Source organism: Schistocerca cancellata, chromosome 1 (genome assembly GCF_023864275.1).
Source record: "Schistocerca cancellata isolate TAMUIC-IGC-003103 chromosome 1, iqSchCanc2.1, whole genome shotgun sequence".
Lineage (NCBI taxonomy): Eukaryota > Metazoa > Arthropoda > Insecta > Orthoptera > Acrididae > Schistocerca > Schistocerca cancellata.
The window spans coordinates 519245788-519259770 of record NC_064626.1 but is presented as its reverse complement, the minus strand read 5'-3'; the positions used below and the strand labels follow the sequence as shown (position 1 = coordinate 519259770).

Genomic DNA, 13983 nt, shown 5'->3' with positions numbered 1-13983 from the left:
ATGCCACACAGTGTACCACTGAAGGTCAACTGCCACTTTTTGCACCACAGAGATAGCTTGTCTAAATCATTTTGTATTTATGTCTTATGGTGACTTTATTAGACAGTAACAACAGTATCATCTGCAAACAATCTAAGGGGGCTGCGCAGATTGTCTCTTAAATTGTTTATAGACATTAAGAAAAGTAGATTGCCTAAAACACTTCCTAATATCAGTATTGATTTCACTAGATGACTTCTCATCAATTGCTACAAACTGTTACCTTTCTGATAGTAAATTATGATTCCAGTCACATAATTGAAACAATCTTCCATAGGCGTGCAATTTGATTAGAAGCTGCTTGTGGGCAATGGCATCAAAAGTCTTCCGAAAGTCTGGAAATATGGAAACACCCTGAGAGCCTATGTCAATAGCACTCATTACTTTGTGTGAATAAAGAGCCAGTTGTGTTTCACAAGAGTGATATTTTCTGAATCTATGCAGAGTATGTGTCAGCAGATTGATTCTTTCAAGGTATTTCATAATTCTGGAACACAGCATATGTTGCAAAATCCTGCTACAAATAATTGCCAATGAATGGACCTATAATTATAATTCAGCAGATTACTTCTATTTCCTTGCTAGTGTATTGGTGTGACCTGTGCAACTTTCCAGTCTTTAGGTACACATCTTAAAAGCTGCTCCCCTCTGAACTTAATTTCATTCCTGTCACATCTTTTGCTAATATGATTCTCCGTTATCTATTGTCAGATAAGATTCCACTAACGCAAGGGGAAGGCCTTCAATGCAGTATATTTTAGTTCCCTAACAGAATTTTATGACCTTCACAATCAAATGGAGGCAGCTACTCAGGTCTGAAGCAGCTAATTGGGTAGCAGAGTACTTGTGGGTGTGCACATCACCAATCAATACACACAAAGGACAGTCAGACCATGTTCACACATTGACTGTCAAAATTTTATCAGTAAACTGTTGCAGTATTTGTAAAAAAGTTCCCAAATTTACTGCCAGCCACTAAAGTTCTCACGCTAAAATCGGGACCGAGAGTTGGCTGAAGCCCGAAGTGGAAAGCTCTAAGATATTTAGTCAGGAAATGTATTTTGGAAAGACAGATTAGAGATCATAGGAGAGAGAGTGTTCATTGCAGTTGACAAGAATATTGTCTCTATTGAGGTCAAAGTTAAGTGTGACAGTGAAGTTAGAACAGATCTAAGTGAAATCAAGTTAACTGATGGATGTTTTTACCAGCCATCTGATCCTGCTGTGACAATTCTGGTCATTCAAAGAAAGTCTATTGTCAGTAGCGCATAAACACCCAAAGATGCATTATTAGCTGGAGAAAACTTTAACCTTCTGAGTAATCAACTTTAACCTTCTGAGTATAGAGCAGAATGTCTGTGGATTCATTACAGGGGGTACAGACAGGCAGTTATACAAAGTACTTTTCTGAAAACAGTCTTGAGCAGGTAATTTGGCAGCCACACACAACAGAAATATCTTAGACCCTGTAGCTACAAACATGCTAGACCTTATAGGCAATGTCAGTATAGAAGTAGGGATTAGCAGTAATGATGGCATTATAGCAACTGTAGTTATGAAAATCAATAAATCAGTTAAGAAGGTTAGGAGAGAGTTTGTGCTAGAAGAGCAGATAAGCAGTTGTTGGCATCTCACTTAGACAGTGAATTGACATCATTTAGTTCCAGTAAGATGGACAGGAATTATGGGCAAAGTTTAAGGGACTGTAAATCATGCTCTGGAGAATTATGTGCCTACGAAGTGGATTAAGAATGGAAAAGACCCTCCATTGTTTAATAATGAGATTCAGAACATGTTGAGAAACAGAGGCTATTGCACTCTCGCTTCAAAAGAGAGTGTAGAATGACAGCAAACAGAGGTTAGTAGAGATTCATGCATCTGAGAAAAGATACACGTGCAAAGCATACAACTGCTACCACCATTACACCTTAACAAAAGATCTGGCAAAGAACCTGACAGAATTCCAATCCTATGTAAAATCGCTGTGTGGGTCTAAGGCTTCCATCCTCTCACTTATTGACCAGTCTGGTGTGGTAGCTGAAGATAGAAAAATGAAAGCCGATGTTTAAAATTTCACATTCAAGAAATTGTTCACACAGGAGAATTGTATAAACATACTGTCAACTAATCATCAAACAGACTCCCATATGGATGACACAGTAATAAGCATCCCTGACAAAGAAAAACAATGGAAGGAGTTGAAAACAAATGTCACAAAGTCTAGATGGAATCCTAATTTGGTTTTTTGAAGAGTATTCTACAGTACTGGCTCCTCGCCTAGTTAGCATTTATCGCCAATCTCTCACCCAGCAAAAAGTTCCAAGTGAATGGAAAAAACACAGGTGACTCCTGCATATAAGAAGGGCAAAATAATAGATGCACAAAATTACAGACCACTTTCCCCAACATAAGTTTGCTGTAGAATCCTTGAACATATTCTCAGTCAGAATATAATAAAACTTTTTTGAGACCAAGAAGCTTATGTTCACGAATCAGCATGGTCTTAAAAAGTATTTCACGAGCTCCCCCATTGCAGGCTGTTAAAGAATGGTACAAGCAAGTGTAATAGGTTCAAAGACTTCTTAAGTTAGAGAATCCAGTGCGTAATCCTTGACAGCGAGTGTTCATCAGACACAAGAGTATCACTTCGAATGCCCCAGGGAGTGTGATAGGACCGATATTATTCTCCCTCTCTCTCTCTCTCTCTCTCTCTCTCTCTCTCTCTCTTTCTCTCTCTCTCTCCAGCAATCTGTCGTTTGTTGATGATGCTGTGGTGTATGGTAACATGTTGAAGTTTAGTGACTTTAGGAGGTTATAGGAGGACTTAGACAAAATTTCTAGTTGGTGTGGTGAATGGCAGCTAGCTCTAAATGTAGAAAAATGTAAATCAAAGGAAGAACATACCTGCAGTATTCGGATACATTATTAATAGTATCCTGTTTGACACAGTCATGTTGTTTAAATACCTGGGCATAATGTTGCAAATCTATATGAAATGGAATGAGCGTATGAGGATTGTGGTAGGAAAAGTGAATGGCTGACTTTGGTTTATTAGGAGAATTCTAAGAAAGTGTAGTTCATCTGTAATGGAGACCACATATAGGATGCTAGTGCAACCTATTCTCGAGTACTGCTTGAGTGTTTGGGAACCATACCAAGTTGGATTAAAGGAAGACATCCAAGTGATTCAGATACAGGTAGCTAGATTTGTTATTGGTAGGTTTGAACAACAAGAAAGTGTTGTGGAGATGCTTCGAGAACTCAAATGGGAATCCCCAGAAGGATGCCGACATTCTTTTTGGGAAACAATATTGAGAAAACTTAGAAAACCAGCTTTTAGAGCTGACTGCAGAAGGATTCTTCTGCCTTCCACATACATTGCATGTAAGGACCACGAATATAAGATAAAAGAAAATAGGGCTCACAAGTAAACATACAGACCATCATTTTTCCCTTGTTCTATCTGAGTGTGGAACAGGAAAGGAAATGACTAGTAGTGGTACAGGGTACCCTCTGCCACATGCCATGCAGTGGATTGTGGAATATCGATCTAGATATAGACATAGAAGAAAGGCCTTGGCAAGATCACAAAAATGCCAACAGGTAGGTTTTTCTTGTTTACTTAAACTAGAAATAATTTGTGAGATCATTTATTACTTTCTCAGTAAAGATGCCTTTACTGAAGCCAACCCGAATGTGTTTCAGTATTGTATATTTCAGTCTTTCAGGAAGTACAACTTGACTTCGCAACTGATTCCAAAAGTAACTCAAGGATGACGTTATTAAGTCAGCATAAGATTTTAGAACTTTGGATAACTTTTTATCACAGTGGCAAGAATTATTGTTTTTTTAGTGATCTGATGATTTTTGTGATCTATCACGATTTGTCAAAACTGATGTCTGATAGTGGAGTACATAATGCTTGACCATGTACTCCCAATAGATATGCATTCGATGGGCCATTTTTTATCCCCAAGTTTTCAGGTAATATTATCAGTAATTCATTGAATTCACTACCAAATGATTTTATTTTCATATCATCTGTCTCACTGCCACTGTCATCTGGGAGGTTAAAACCAAATTTACTCATTTCATGTATAATAATGCTCCATATTGTCCTTGCCTTGTTCTCAGAACTTTGAATTTTTTAGCACAGTATTTGGTTTTTGACATTTGATGACATGCTGAAGAATTTCTCAATACTTCTTGTAGGGCATTTTAAGTCTTGATTAGAACTAGTCCTCTGTGAAAGGTTAAGCTCTCCCTCCTCCTAGTACAAGATACTTTGATCCTAGATGTTTGCTTCCATTGTTAATTATTACTGACCTGTACCACAAAAAAGAAGGAGAAACATGATGAACAGTGTAAAAGAAAAACTTGACAATACAAAATTGTGCTTAAGTTTTGGAAATGATGTGGTAGTGCAACCTCCAGACCAGATGAGAGGAAACACAAATGCCACAAAATTGAAAGTAATTATTTATTTACGTAAAAAATGTGACGTAGACTGTTTGATAATCTAAAAATAACAAAATTGTATCGTTCTAGATCCCACTGAAGAGGCCATAGAGTAAGAAAAATTCAACTGGGAAAAATAAATTAAGTTCCAGCAAGAAAAGGCAGTTTTATTTACAAAAGAAGTGTCTTCTTGAAATCTCTGCTTCATATTTTTATTACCTAACAGATTTCAGGTTATCTTACTGTGGCTGACAGTGTTTTGTTCTCTACATTCTGCCTCTTGGTGTGAAAAATCTACTTCATCATTTCTCCTTCTTACACTAACCAGATATCTTAATTACAGTAATATATTTTGGAGGTATGACTTAAACAATGCCTTCAGTCACAACTTTTTCATATTTTATTAACAACATGATGCATCGGACCCTGTGGGTCCATCGTCAGGTGTACTTTGTTTCAATACATGTTTTATTTCTTCTCCTGAATGAGGTGAAATGCATATTCCTGTCACGAAAAGGTTTAATGTTAGGTTATGAATTTCAGCTGCAAAATATGGATAAAATTAAAAAGTAATATATTTTCCTTGGTTGGATACTGTTTCTTGTAATTATATCTCCAGTCATCATTTCTATCTATCTGTTGTTCTAGTCATCCTCATGCCCATAAACCTTGTTACTAAATCACTTCACTTTATGACTAAAAAATTGGAGCTCAGAATTTTCTGTACTTCATTAGTAAGAGGGGCTAGACGTAAGAACCAACACAGACATTTAACTACTACTATTAAACACAGCAAAAAGTGATACTTGTTTACTATGTGAGAAGTCATTCTACATTAATTTCATCCAAAATATAAACTGTGTGACATGGAAATAGAGAATAATGTCATACTCAACAATAAGAAACCTAGGATCACATATAAATGTCAACATATGGCAACTTCTCACTGCATACTTTGCACTTGGTGTCAAGGAATGCCAACAGCAATTCAAAATCCTTCCACTGGTTCCATAAACCCTATAATGGACTTTCATAAATGTTTAGATAAAAAAAATGTTTAAATTGATATAAATCACAGCCTTAGGATTAAGGGTGATATAATTAACAGTCTGTGAGTTTCTCATGTCATGTAAGCTGCAAAGTAACACAATTAATTTATCAGAAATTCTAAGAAACATATACATCACCACCTTTATAAAACAAATTATTACTTTCAATCGTCTTGGAGAAAACACCCTTTTTCTATCAATATATTGAACTAATGGTAAGTCTCATCATCTTTCTTTTTAAATATATTGAACTAATCATGATACAGAAGTTTCCTTCCCATCTTCACAAATAAGTTACAAATACTTAAGGAAATCAATGTGTAATGTACAAAAATATCACTATTTTCATGATATGAGAAAATGGTCACTCATATTATCAGTATATTTACTCGTTTCCAAAATTCTATAAACTTATCATTTGCAATACAGCTTTCATGGTATTTGTATGGCATATCTCCCATCATTTACATTTTTATAATTTTGAATATTTCTTCCCTCTTATTTGGAATCATAATATGAAAGCAATACTCTACAATATGTTTTAACAGAAGTCACCAACAATAATTTTTTTCCCCAATGCAACAACACCTGCAGGTAATCTGATAGGTAGCAAATTACAAGTTTATTGTTTCATAATTTACACAAATTAAATGAATAAATACTTTAAACACTTACTGGTTGTGACAACTCCCAGCGATTACGAATATGGATGACTGCTTGCACTATACTATCACAGTCATTGTGTATAAATGACAACGGACCAGATTCATTGGCAATTGTCAGAGTAAACTGATTGTCATCAACTAGACAAACTTCTTCAATTTCTGATGCATAATAAACATCATTTAGTAATATTGAATGTGCCAAGACCTTTGTCTTTTCTGATGACGTAATCTGTATAGCTGTTGGTCCAACCTGTAACATTTAAAATATCTCATAACATTTTTACTAACAGACATAGAGCAGTTGAACATAATGTATTTCCCATCATCAACATCTTCCACTTCCAGTCATGGCCGAAACACACTTCAGTGCCATATGAATTAGAAACTTCAGTCAATGTCAAATCCAGGATGGAACACAAACATTTATACAAGGACAGATTACCAAGGAACTGATGGCCTCTGTAGTCTGGTCCCTTCAACCCCCACAAACTAACCAACAGATTACCATTAACCAAACAAAAATGGCTGGCATACCCACACACACACACACACACACACACACACACAGACACACACATACATACTGCTTTTACACACATAGCAACTCACTCTCTTGATGCTGCAGCTCGACTGGGGTGAGTGGTGATCTCAGCTGCAGTGTATGGTGGAAACATAGAAAATGCAAGGGATGGAGAGAGGGAGGAATATCAGAGGAGGAGATTTGGAAAGATAACGCTAGGGTACAGGTGTGTGCAGAGCGATTGGCACTGAAGAGTGAAAGCTTGAGAAGGCAAGGAGACATAGGGAAAGATAGAAAAAGAAATTCTGGAGAAGTAAGGAAAAAGTAGTACAGTGCAAAGGCTGAATGTAAGGTTACAATCTACTCAATCTGTATTACACACTTCACTTGACTTTAGCTGCATGTCATTTTGTTTTAAGCAGTCTCTAATTGATCTTTTAAGTGTGCTGTTTCACTGTCAAAAACATTACATCAGAGATTTATTATTAGAGGTAGGATAAGAATCTTTAAAATACAGGATGAGCTTCTAAGAGCATATATTGATGCTTTTGCATTCCTGCAACCTTGTATGAGACTTATGTTCTTCTGATACCGGATGTCAGCTGTGTTACATCATCAGGTAGCAGTCACACTGATAAAAAAAGGTAGAACAATGAGCAGATGAATCATCAAACAATGAGCAGATGAATCATCAATCAATGATTGGCAATAATTTTATCTTTAAAAAGCATCATTGATGAAAAGTAGTTAATTAATATTTGAATGGCACATGTAAATGAGGAATTTCATTATGGACCCATCTTTGAAATTAATTTTTTTTTTTCATTCTTATTTGGGGTAGATATTAACTACTTTCTTCAGAACAGTCACACCTGTTGCAATTAATTATACACATACACTGACCAGCCAGAACATTATGATCACCTACCTAACAGCTGGTATATCCACCTTTGGCAGGGATAACAGCAACAACGCATCACTGCATGGAAGCAACGAGACTTGGTAGGTCACTGGAGAGAGTTGGCATCACATCTGCATGCACAAATTACCTAATTCCCATAAATTCTGGGGTGAGGGGCACTGAGCTCTGGCACTTTAGAAGCACAAATTAACCTCGAACCACTCCACCACACTCCTGACCTTGTGACATGGTGCATAATCTTGCTGAAAAATGTCACTGTCGTCAGGAAACATGATCGTAATGAAGGGGTGTACATGGTCTGCAACCAGAGTACAATTCATTCATTCATTCATTCATTCATTTATTGAGCATCCATTGTATCATATACAATGATATAGGAATTGTCATGTTACATTACATGAGTTTGTAATTATACAGTAAATTAATAACATAGGCCTACGGTGGCAAAACATATATAAATATGTATCTCATGCAGCGTATAGTAGATAATAACAAAACAAACAATAATTAATTATTTATAGTGCATACTATTTCACACATTTGTTTTTCAGATAGGACTTATCATTATCATTGACCACTCTAGTAGAGAATAACAGAACAAACAATAATTAATTAATTATAGTGTGTACAGGCAGACTATTTTCATACATTTGTTCAACCACTTGGTAAGCAGATTTTTTAGCTAAACAATTATATTATCCTGTCAAAAACTGATTGTTTTCATTGTTATATTGGCCCATTTTTTTCTTGTTTGATACAATAAAGTCAGTCTTCTTTTACTTTTGTGTTGGAGGAATGTATGAAGGTGGAGCAAGCTGTTCTTCAGGAATTCCACTAACAAATGACCACTGTCACTTCTGGTGTGATACTGAAACTTTTGACTAAATAATCTGTTGTGACTCGCCGATCTTTCAAAGTGCCGCCGCGCAGTTACGCACGTCCTCTACATGCGGTGCTGTCTGCCAGCCATGCAGCAGCAGCGCCACCTAAGCGGCCAGCCAGCCAGCGGCTGCAAGACTTGGACTCCGTTATGATTTGACTGTTAAAGTGACACATGTCTTACTCTGTTTCCTTGATCTGCGACTTTCATGTATTGCGTCGTCCTTGAAATATATTTGCTCAACTTGAAGTTATAACTTTTGGCGACAAGGTAGTCAATTTTTCTTTTTCATCATTGACCCACGTGTTTCCATGGCTACTTTAGAGCAACTATTGCAAGGTCTTATAGAACAGCAAACGCTTCTCACAAATGCGATTCGAGATATCGTCGCAGCATCAAATGCGAGGCGTCTCTCATCGTTGTCTCTACCTCCTTTTCCTCCTTATGACGAGACGGCAGAAGACTGGTCTGATTACGAGAAATGTCTTCGACAGCACTTTTTAAGATTTCATGTTGCAGACGACCAAACATGCAAGTCTCTGTTCCTTTCATGGATTTCACCTCAAATGTATCGGTTGTTGTCGCAATTGGCTCCTTTGAAAGATCCTGTGTCTTTGTCCTTTGCTAAATGTGCTCACTTCTGTCCGTTTATTATCAAAAGCATACGCATGTGGTAGCCTCTTGTGTTGTCTTTTATCGTTGTCAAAAACAACTGAATCAATCCTATCGCGCTTGGGCTGCTGAACTTCACGGCTTCAGTAGAAAGTGTCAGTTTGTTACTGACGTTCACAAAGAATCCTACGCCGACTCTATAGTATGGGATGCTATTATCTAGTCGACGCCCAACAAAGAAGTTAGGCAACTTGCCCTTCAGTTGGCAAATCCAACTCTAGATGAAGTCCTATCCATCGCTCACTCTTTTGAAATTTCTCGCGCTGCTGGAGTGCAAATAGAGGCATGTGGTGACGTAGGGGAAATACAACTTCTGTCCGCTGTTGACGAAGCATGTGGCGTGTCCCCACCAGCCGACATGGCCGCAGTACGCTCCCAAGCACAGCCTTGGCCTAACAGTGCAAATGCCCCTGCTCTCTTTCAGCAATTCTTGGAACAATTATTGCTCACTGTCTCTGGGTGTATAAATTACATGGACGACATTGTTGTCACTGGCTCCACCACTGAAGAACATCTTCAGAACCTCTGTACACTTTTTCATGTCTTACAGACTGCCGGTCTTAAGTGTAATCTTCAGAAATCAAAATTTTTTCAGGCATCTATCTCGTACTTGGGGTTTCAACTCTCTCGGGATGGTATTCGCCCGCTTCAGCAAACTGTTGCTGAGATCAATGCCCTTCCTCGCCCTACATCTGTTAAGGAACTGCAGGCCTCCTTGGGGAAAATAGCATACTATCACAAGTTGTTACTGTCTGCTGCTTCGGTGGCTCAGCCGTTGCATCGCCTGTTGCATAAATACGTGCCTTTTCACTGGTCCGTGTCATGCGATGCGGCTTTCCAGAAACTGAAGACTATGCTGAAACAGGCCCCATGCCTGGCTACTTATCGACCTGGCCAACATCTTGTTCTTGCCACGGACACCTCTCAATATGGGGTTGGTGCAGTCCTTGTGCACCGTTTTTCTGACGGTTCTGAACAACCCATTGCTTATGCCTCCAAAATGCTCACGAATGCCCAACAAAAGTATTCTCAAATTGAAAAAGAAGCTTTGGCCATTATTTATGCCCTTCATAAGTTTGGTGTTTTTCTCTATGGATCCAAATTTCATCTTGTTACGGATCACAAACCACTTGTTTCCTTTTTTCATCCATCAACATCACTTCTCGACAAAGCTGCACACCACCTCCAGTGTTGGGCTCTTTACTTGTCTCATTTCAATTCTGAGATTCATTTCTGGCGACAGCTCAACATGCAAATGCTGATGCACTATCTCGCCTTCCCATGGGTCCTGATCTGGCATTCGATAGGGACGAACTTTTGTGTTTCCACCTGGATGTTGCCGAGCAGCGGATTTTGGATGGGTTCTCCATCACCGGGGACCAGCTGGTGGCTGCTACGGGTTTGACCCTACCCTCTCTCGGGTTTTATGCTGTATTCAGAAGAATTGACCAGATCGTCCATCCGCTAAGACTTCTGATCCGTTGTGGAACTACTACGCTTTGCGTTACCACCTCACGGCTAGTGATGGTGTTATACTCCTTTCCACCGAAAATGCTTCGCCGCATGTTGTGGTACCTGCATCTTTGCGTGCTTCAGTCTTGTGCCTCCTTCACCAAGGGCACTGGCGTGTCTCTCGCACAAAATCTCTGGCGCGCCGTCATGTGTACTGGCCCGGCATCTACTCTGAAATCACACACATGGTCGCTGCCTGCGGCCCTTGTGTGTCACAGGCCGCCAACCCGAAGTCATCTTTGTCACCGTGGCCTTCGCCTGAGAAGCCCTGAGAGCGTATTCATGCTGAATTCGCGGGACCTTTTTTAGGTACCTATTGGCTTCTCGTTATTGACACCTCCTCTAACTTTCCTTTCATTGTCCGTTGCACGTCGCCTACCACCACGGCCACCACCAATGCTCTAGCTCGCATTTACTCTTTGGAAGGCCTTCCCTCTACTCTTGTTACTGATAATGATCCGAAATTTGCCTCTTCCGATTTTGCGGATTTTTGTGCCCGTCACGGCGTCATGCATGTCACAGCCCCTCCATTGCATCCACAGTCAAACGGTGAGGCTGAACGACTGGTCCGCACATTTAAGGCTCAGATGAAGAAACTCCTGAATTCTTCTGCTGCTGATGTTGCGCTTCTCCAATTTCTGGCTTCTTACTGTTTCACCCCCATGGGTGACCACAGCCACAGCCACAGCTGAGCTCTTACATGGCCGACAGCCCCACACGCTACTTCATCTTCTGTGGCCTTCCACCTCACAGCCGCAGGTGCCTTCGCTTGGCCGGTTCACCGCCGGCGACCTTGTATGGGTATGGGGATATGGCAGGCAGCCAAAATGGAGTCCTGACCGCATCTTACGACACCGTGGCCGACGTCTGTATGAAATCCAGACGGACACGGGTGTTGCAGTGGGTCATTCTGACCAGCTTCGGCCTCGTGTGCTGGCAACGCCTGCTCCGGATGCTGCTACACCACCTTTGGCTCTACCTGATGCTCGGGATCCTGGAATCTCTCATTACTCACAACGCAGTCCTCTCACCATCATATCGATGCCAGCACAAGAACTGACGCCAACAGGAGACGTGCCCATGCAGAAACCAGATGACCACCATCTGTTGGAGCAACTCTACTCTCCTCCTTCTCTTACGGACGCGGACACATCGCCCATGTCTCCTGTTATAACAACCGAACTTGCCGCAATGGGCAGATTGGTGCACGGGGCCCCAGCAGATTCTACCCCCACGTCTCCTATCATCTCGACCCGTTATCATCGGGGACACTTCCGTCCATACAGGAAGCCTCCTCCTCGAGACTTTACGGTTAGTCAAACAACACCTATGGACATTAGCAATCTACAGGGCACCTCCACCAAGACCTGTGCAAAAACTTCAAAGGGGGGAAAAGTGTTGTGACTCGCCGATCTTTCAAAGTGCTGCCGCGCAGTTACGCGCGTCCTCTACATGCGGCGCAGTCTGCCAACCATGCAGCAGCAGTGCCACCTAAGCGGCCAGCCAGCCAGTGGCCGCAAGACTTGGACTCAGTTATGATTTGACTGTTAAAGTGACACACGTCTTACTCTGTTTACTTGATCTGTGACTTTCATGTATTGCGTAGTCCTTGAAATATATTTGTTCAACTTGAAGTTATAACATAATCATTCATTATGTTTTGTCCTTATTCACAATGTAATCTCCCATTATTATCTTGAAGTAGGGTTTGCTGTCATTTATCAGTTTCTGTAAGTGTTTGTAGAGGTCTTCTGCCACCTTAACAGAATATAAGCAGTTTGGGGCAGAGACTTGAATGATTACCATGTGATGCCTTTATTTTTAACTATATCAAGGTGGAGCCGAAGTCTCACTCAGGCACTGGCTATGCCAGAGTGTGAGTGAGACTTAGGCATCATCTTGAATGTATTAAAACAAGTATTGATATTCTATAACTATATTTACAACAATACTCTACAAACCACTGAGAAGTGCATGGCAGAAGGTACGTCCCACTCTACCAGTTATGGTTTCTTCCCATTCCATTCACATATGGAGAGCAGGAAGAATGACTGAATGCCTCTGTGCATGTTGTAATTATTATATTATTATTTGGTCCTCATGATCCCTATTTGAGCGATAAGTAGGAGGTTGTGGTTTCTTCCTAGACTAATTGTTTAAAGTTAGTTCTGACCCTTTCTTAATACACTTTCTCGGAACAGTTTATGTCCACCTTCAAGAATCTTCCAGTTCAGATTTTTCAGTATCTCTGTGACACTCTCTCATGGATCAAACAAACCTGTGACCATTTGTACCACCTTTCTCTGCATATGTTCAATCTCCCCTGTTGGTCCTATTTGGTATGGGTTACAAATACTTGAGCAATATTCTAGAACCAGTTACACAAGTGATTTGTAGGCATTCCAAACACTTGAGCAATATTCTAGAACCATCTACACGAGTGGTTTGTAGGCAATCTCCTTTTTAAGCAGATTACACTTCCCTAATATTCTACCAGTAAACCTGCTTTACCCACAACTGAACCTACATGATCATTTCATTTCATATCCCTACAAAGTGTTACACCCAGGTATTTGTGTGAGTTGGCTGATTCCAACAGTGACTCAGTGATATTACTGTGATAAGAAACTTTTTTTTTCTGAAGTGCACAATTTTAAATTTCTGAACATTTAAAGCAAGTTGCCAATCTTTGCACTACTTCTAAATCTTATCAAGATCTGCCTGAATATTTATGCAGATTTTTCAGGCAATACTTCATTACTGATAACTGCATCATCTGTAAGAAGTCTGAGGTTACTATAAATATTGTCTGCAGGGTCATTAATATACAACATGAACAGCAATGGTCACAAGTCAGTTCCCTGGGACACACATGAAGTTACTTCTAAATTTGACAATGACTCCCCATCCAAGATAACACGCTGCGTCCTCCCTACCAAAAAGTCCAGTCACAAATTTCACTTCATATACTGTATGATTGTACTTTTGACAATAAGCGTAGGTACGGTACTGAGTCAAATGCTTTTCAGAACTCAAGAAATACAGCATCTACCTGACTGCCTTGATCCAAAGTTTTCAGAATGTCATGCGAGAAAAGTGTGAGGTGGATTGCACATGATCAATGTTTTTGGAATCATGCTGGTTGGCACTGAGGTCATTCTGTTCAAGACACGTCATTATGTTTGAGCTCAAAATATGTTCTAAGATTCTACAACAAAGTGATGTCAAGTAGATGGGAGCTTTGTGGATCACTCCTACTACCCTTC

General features: G+C 39.9%; 1 protein-coding gene across 2 annotated transcripts in view; it reads right to left on the bottom strand.

The window, feature by feature from the left end:
• LOC126178807 (neurofibromin) overlaps positions 1 to 13983 on the bottom strand; it is a 474179-nt gene that overhangs the window by 218531 nt on the left and 241665 nt on the right. For both annotated transcript variants that reach the window (XM_049924560.1, XM_049924561.1), the window contains one exon: positions 6222 to 6461. In XM_049924560.1, coding sequence (XP_049780517.1) covers positions 6222 to 6461 — 240 coding nt within the window. The remainder of the gene's footprint in view (positions 1 to 6221; positions 6462 to 13983) is intronic.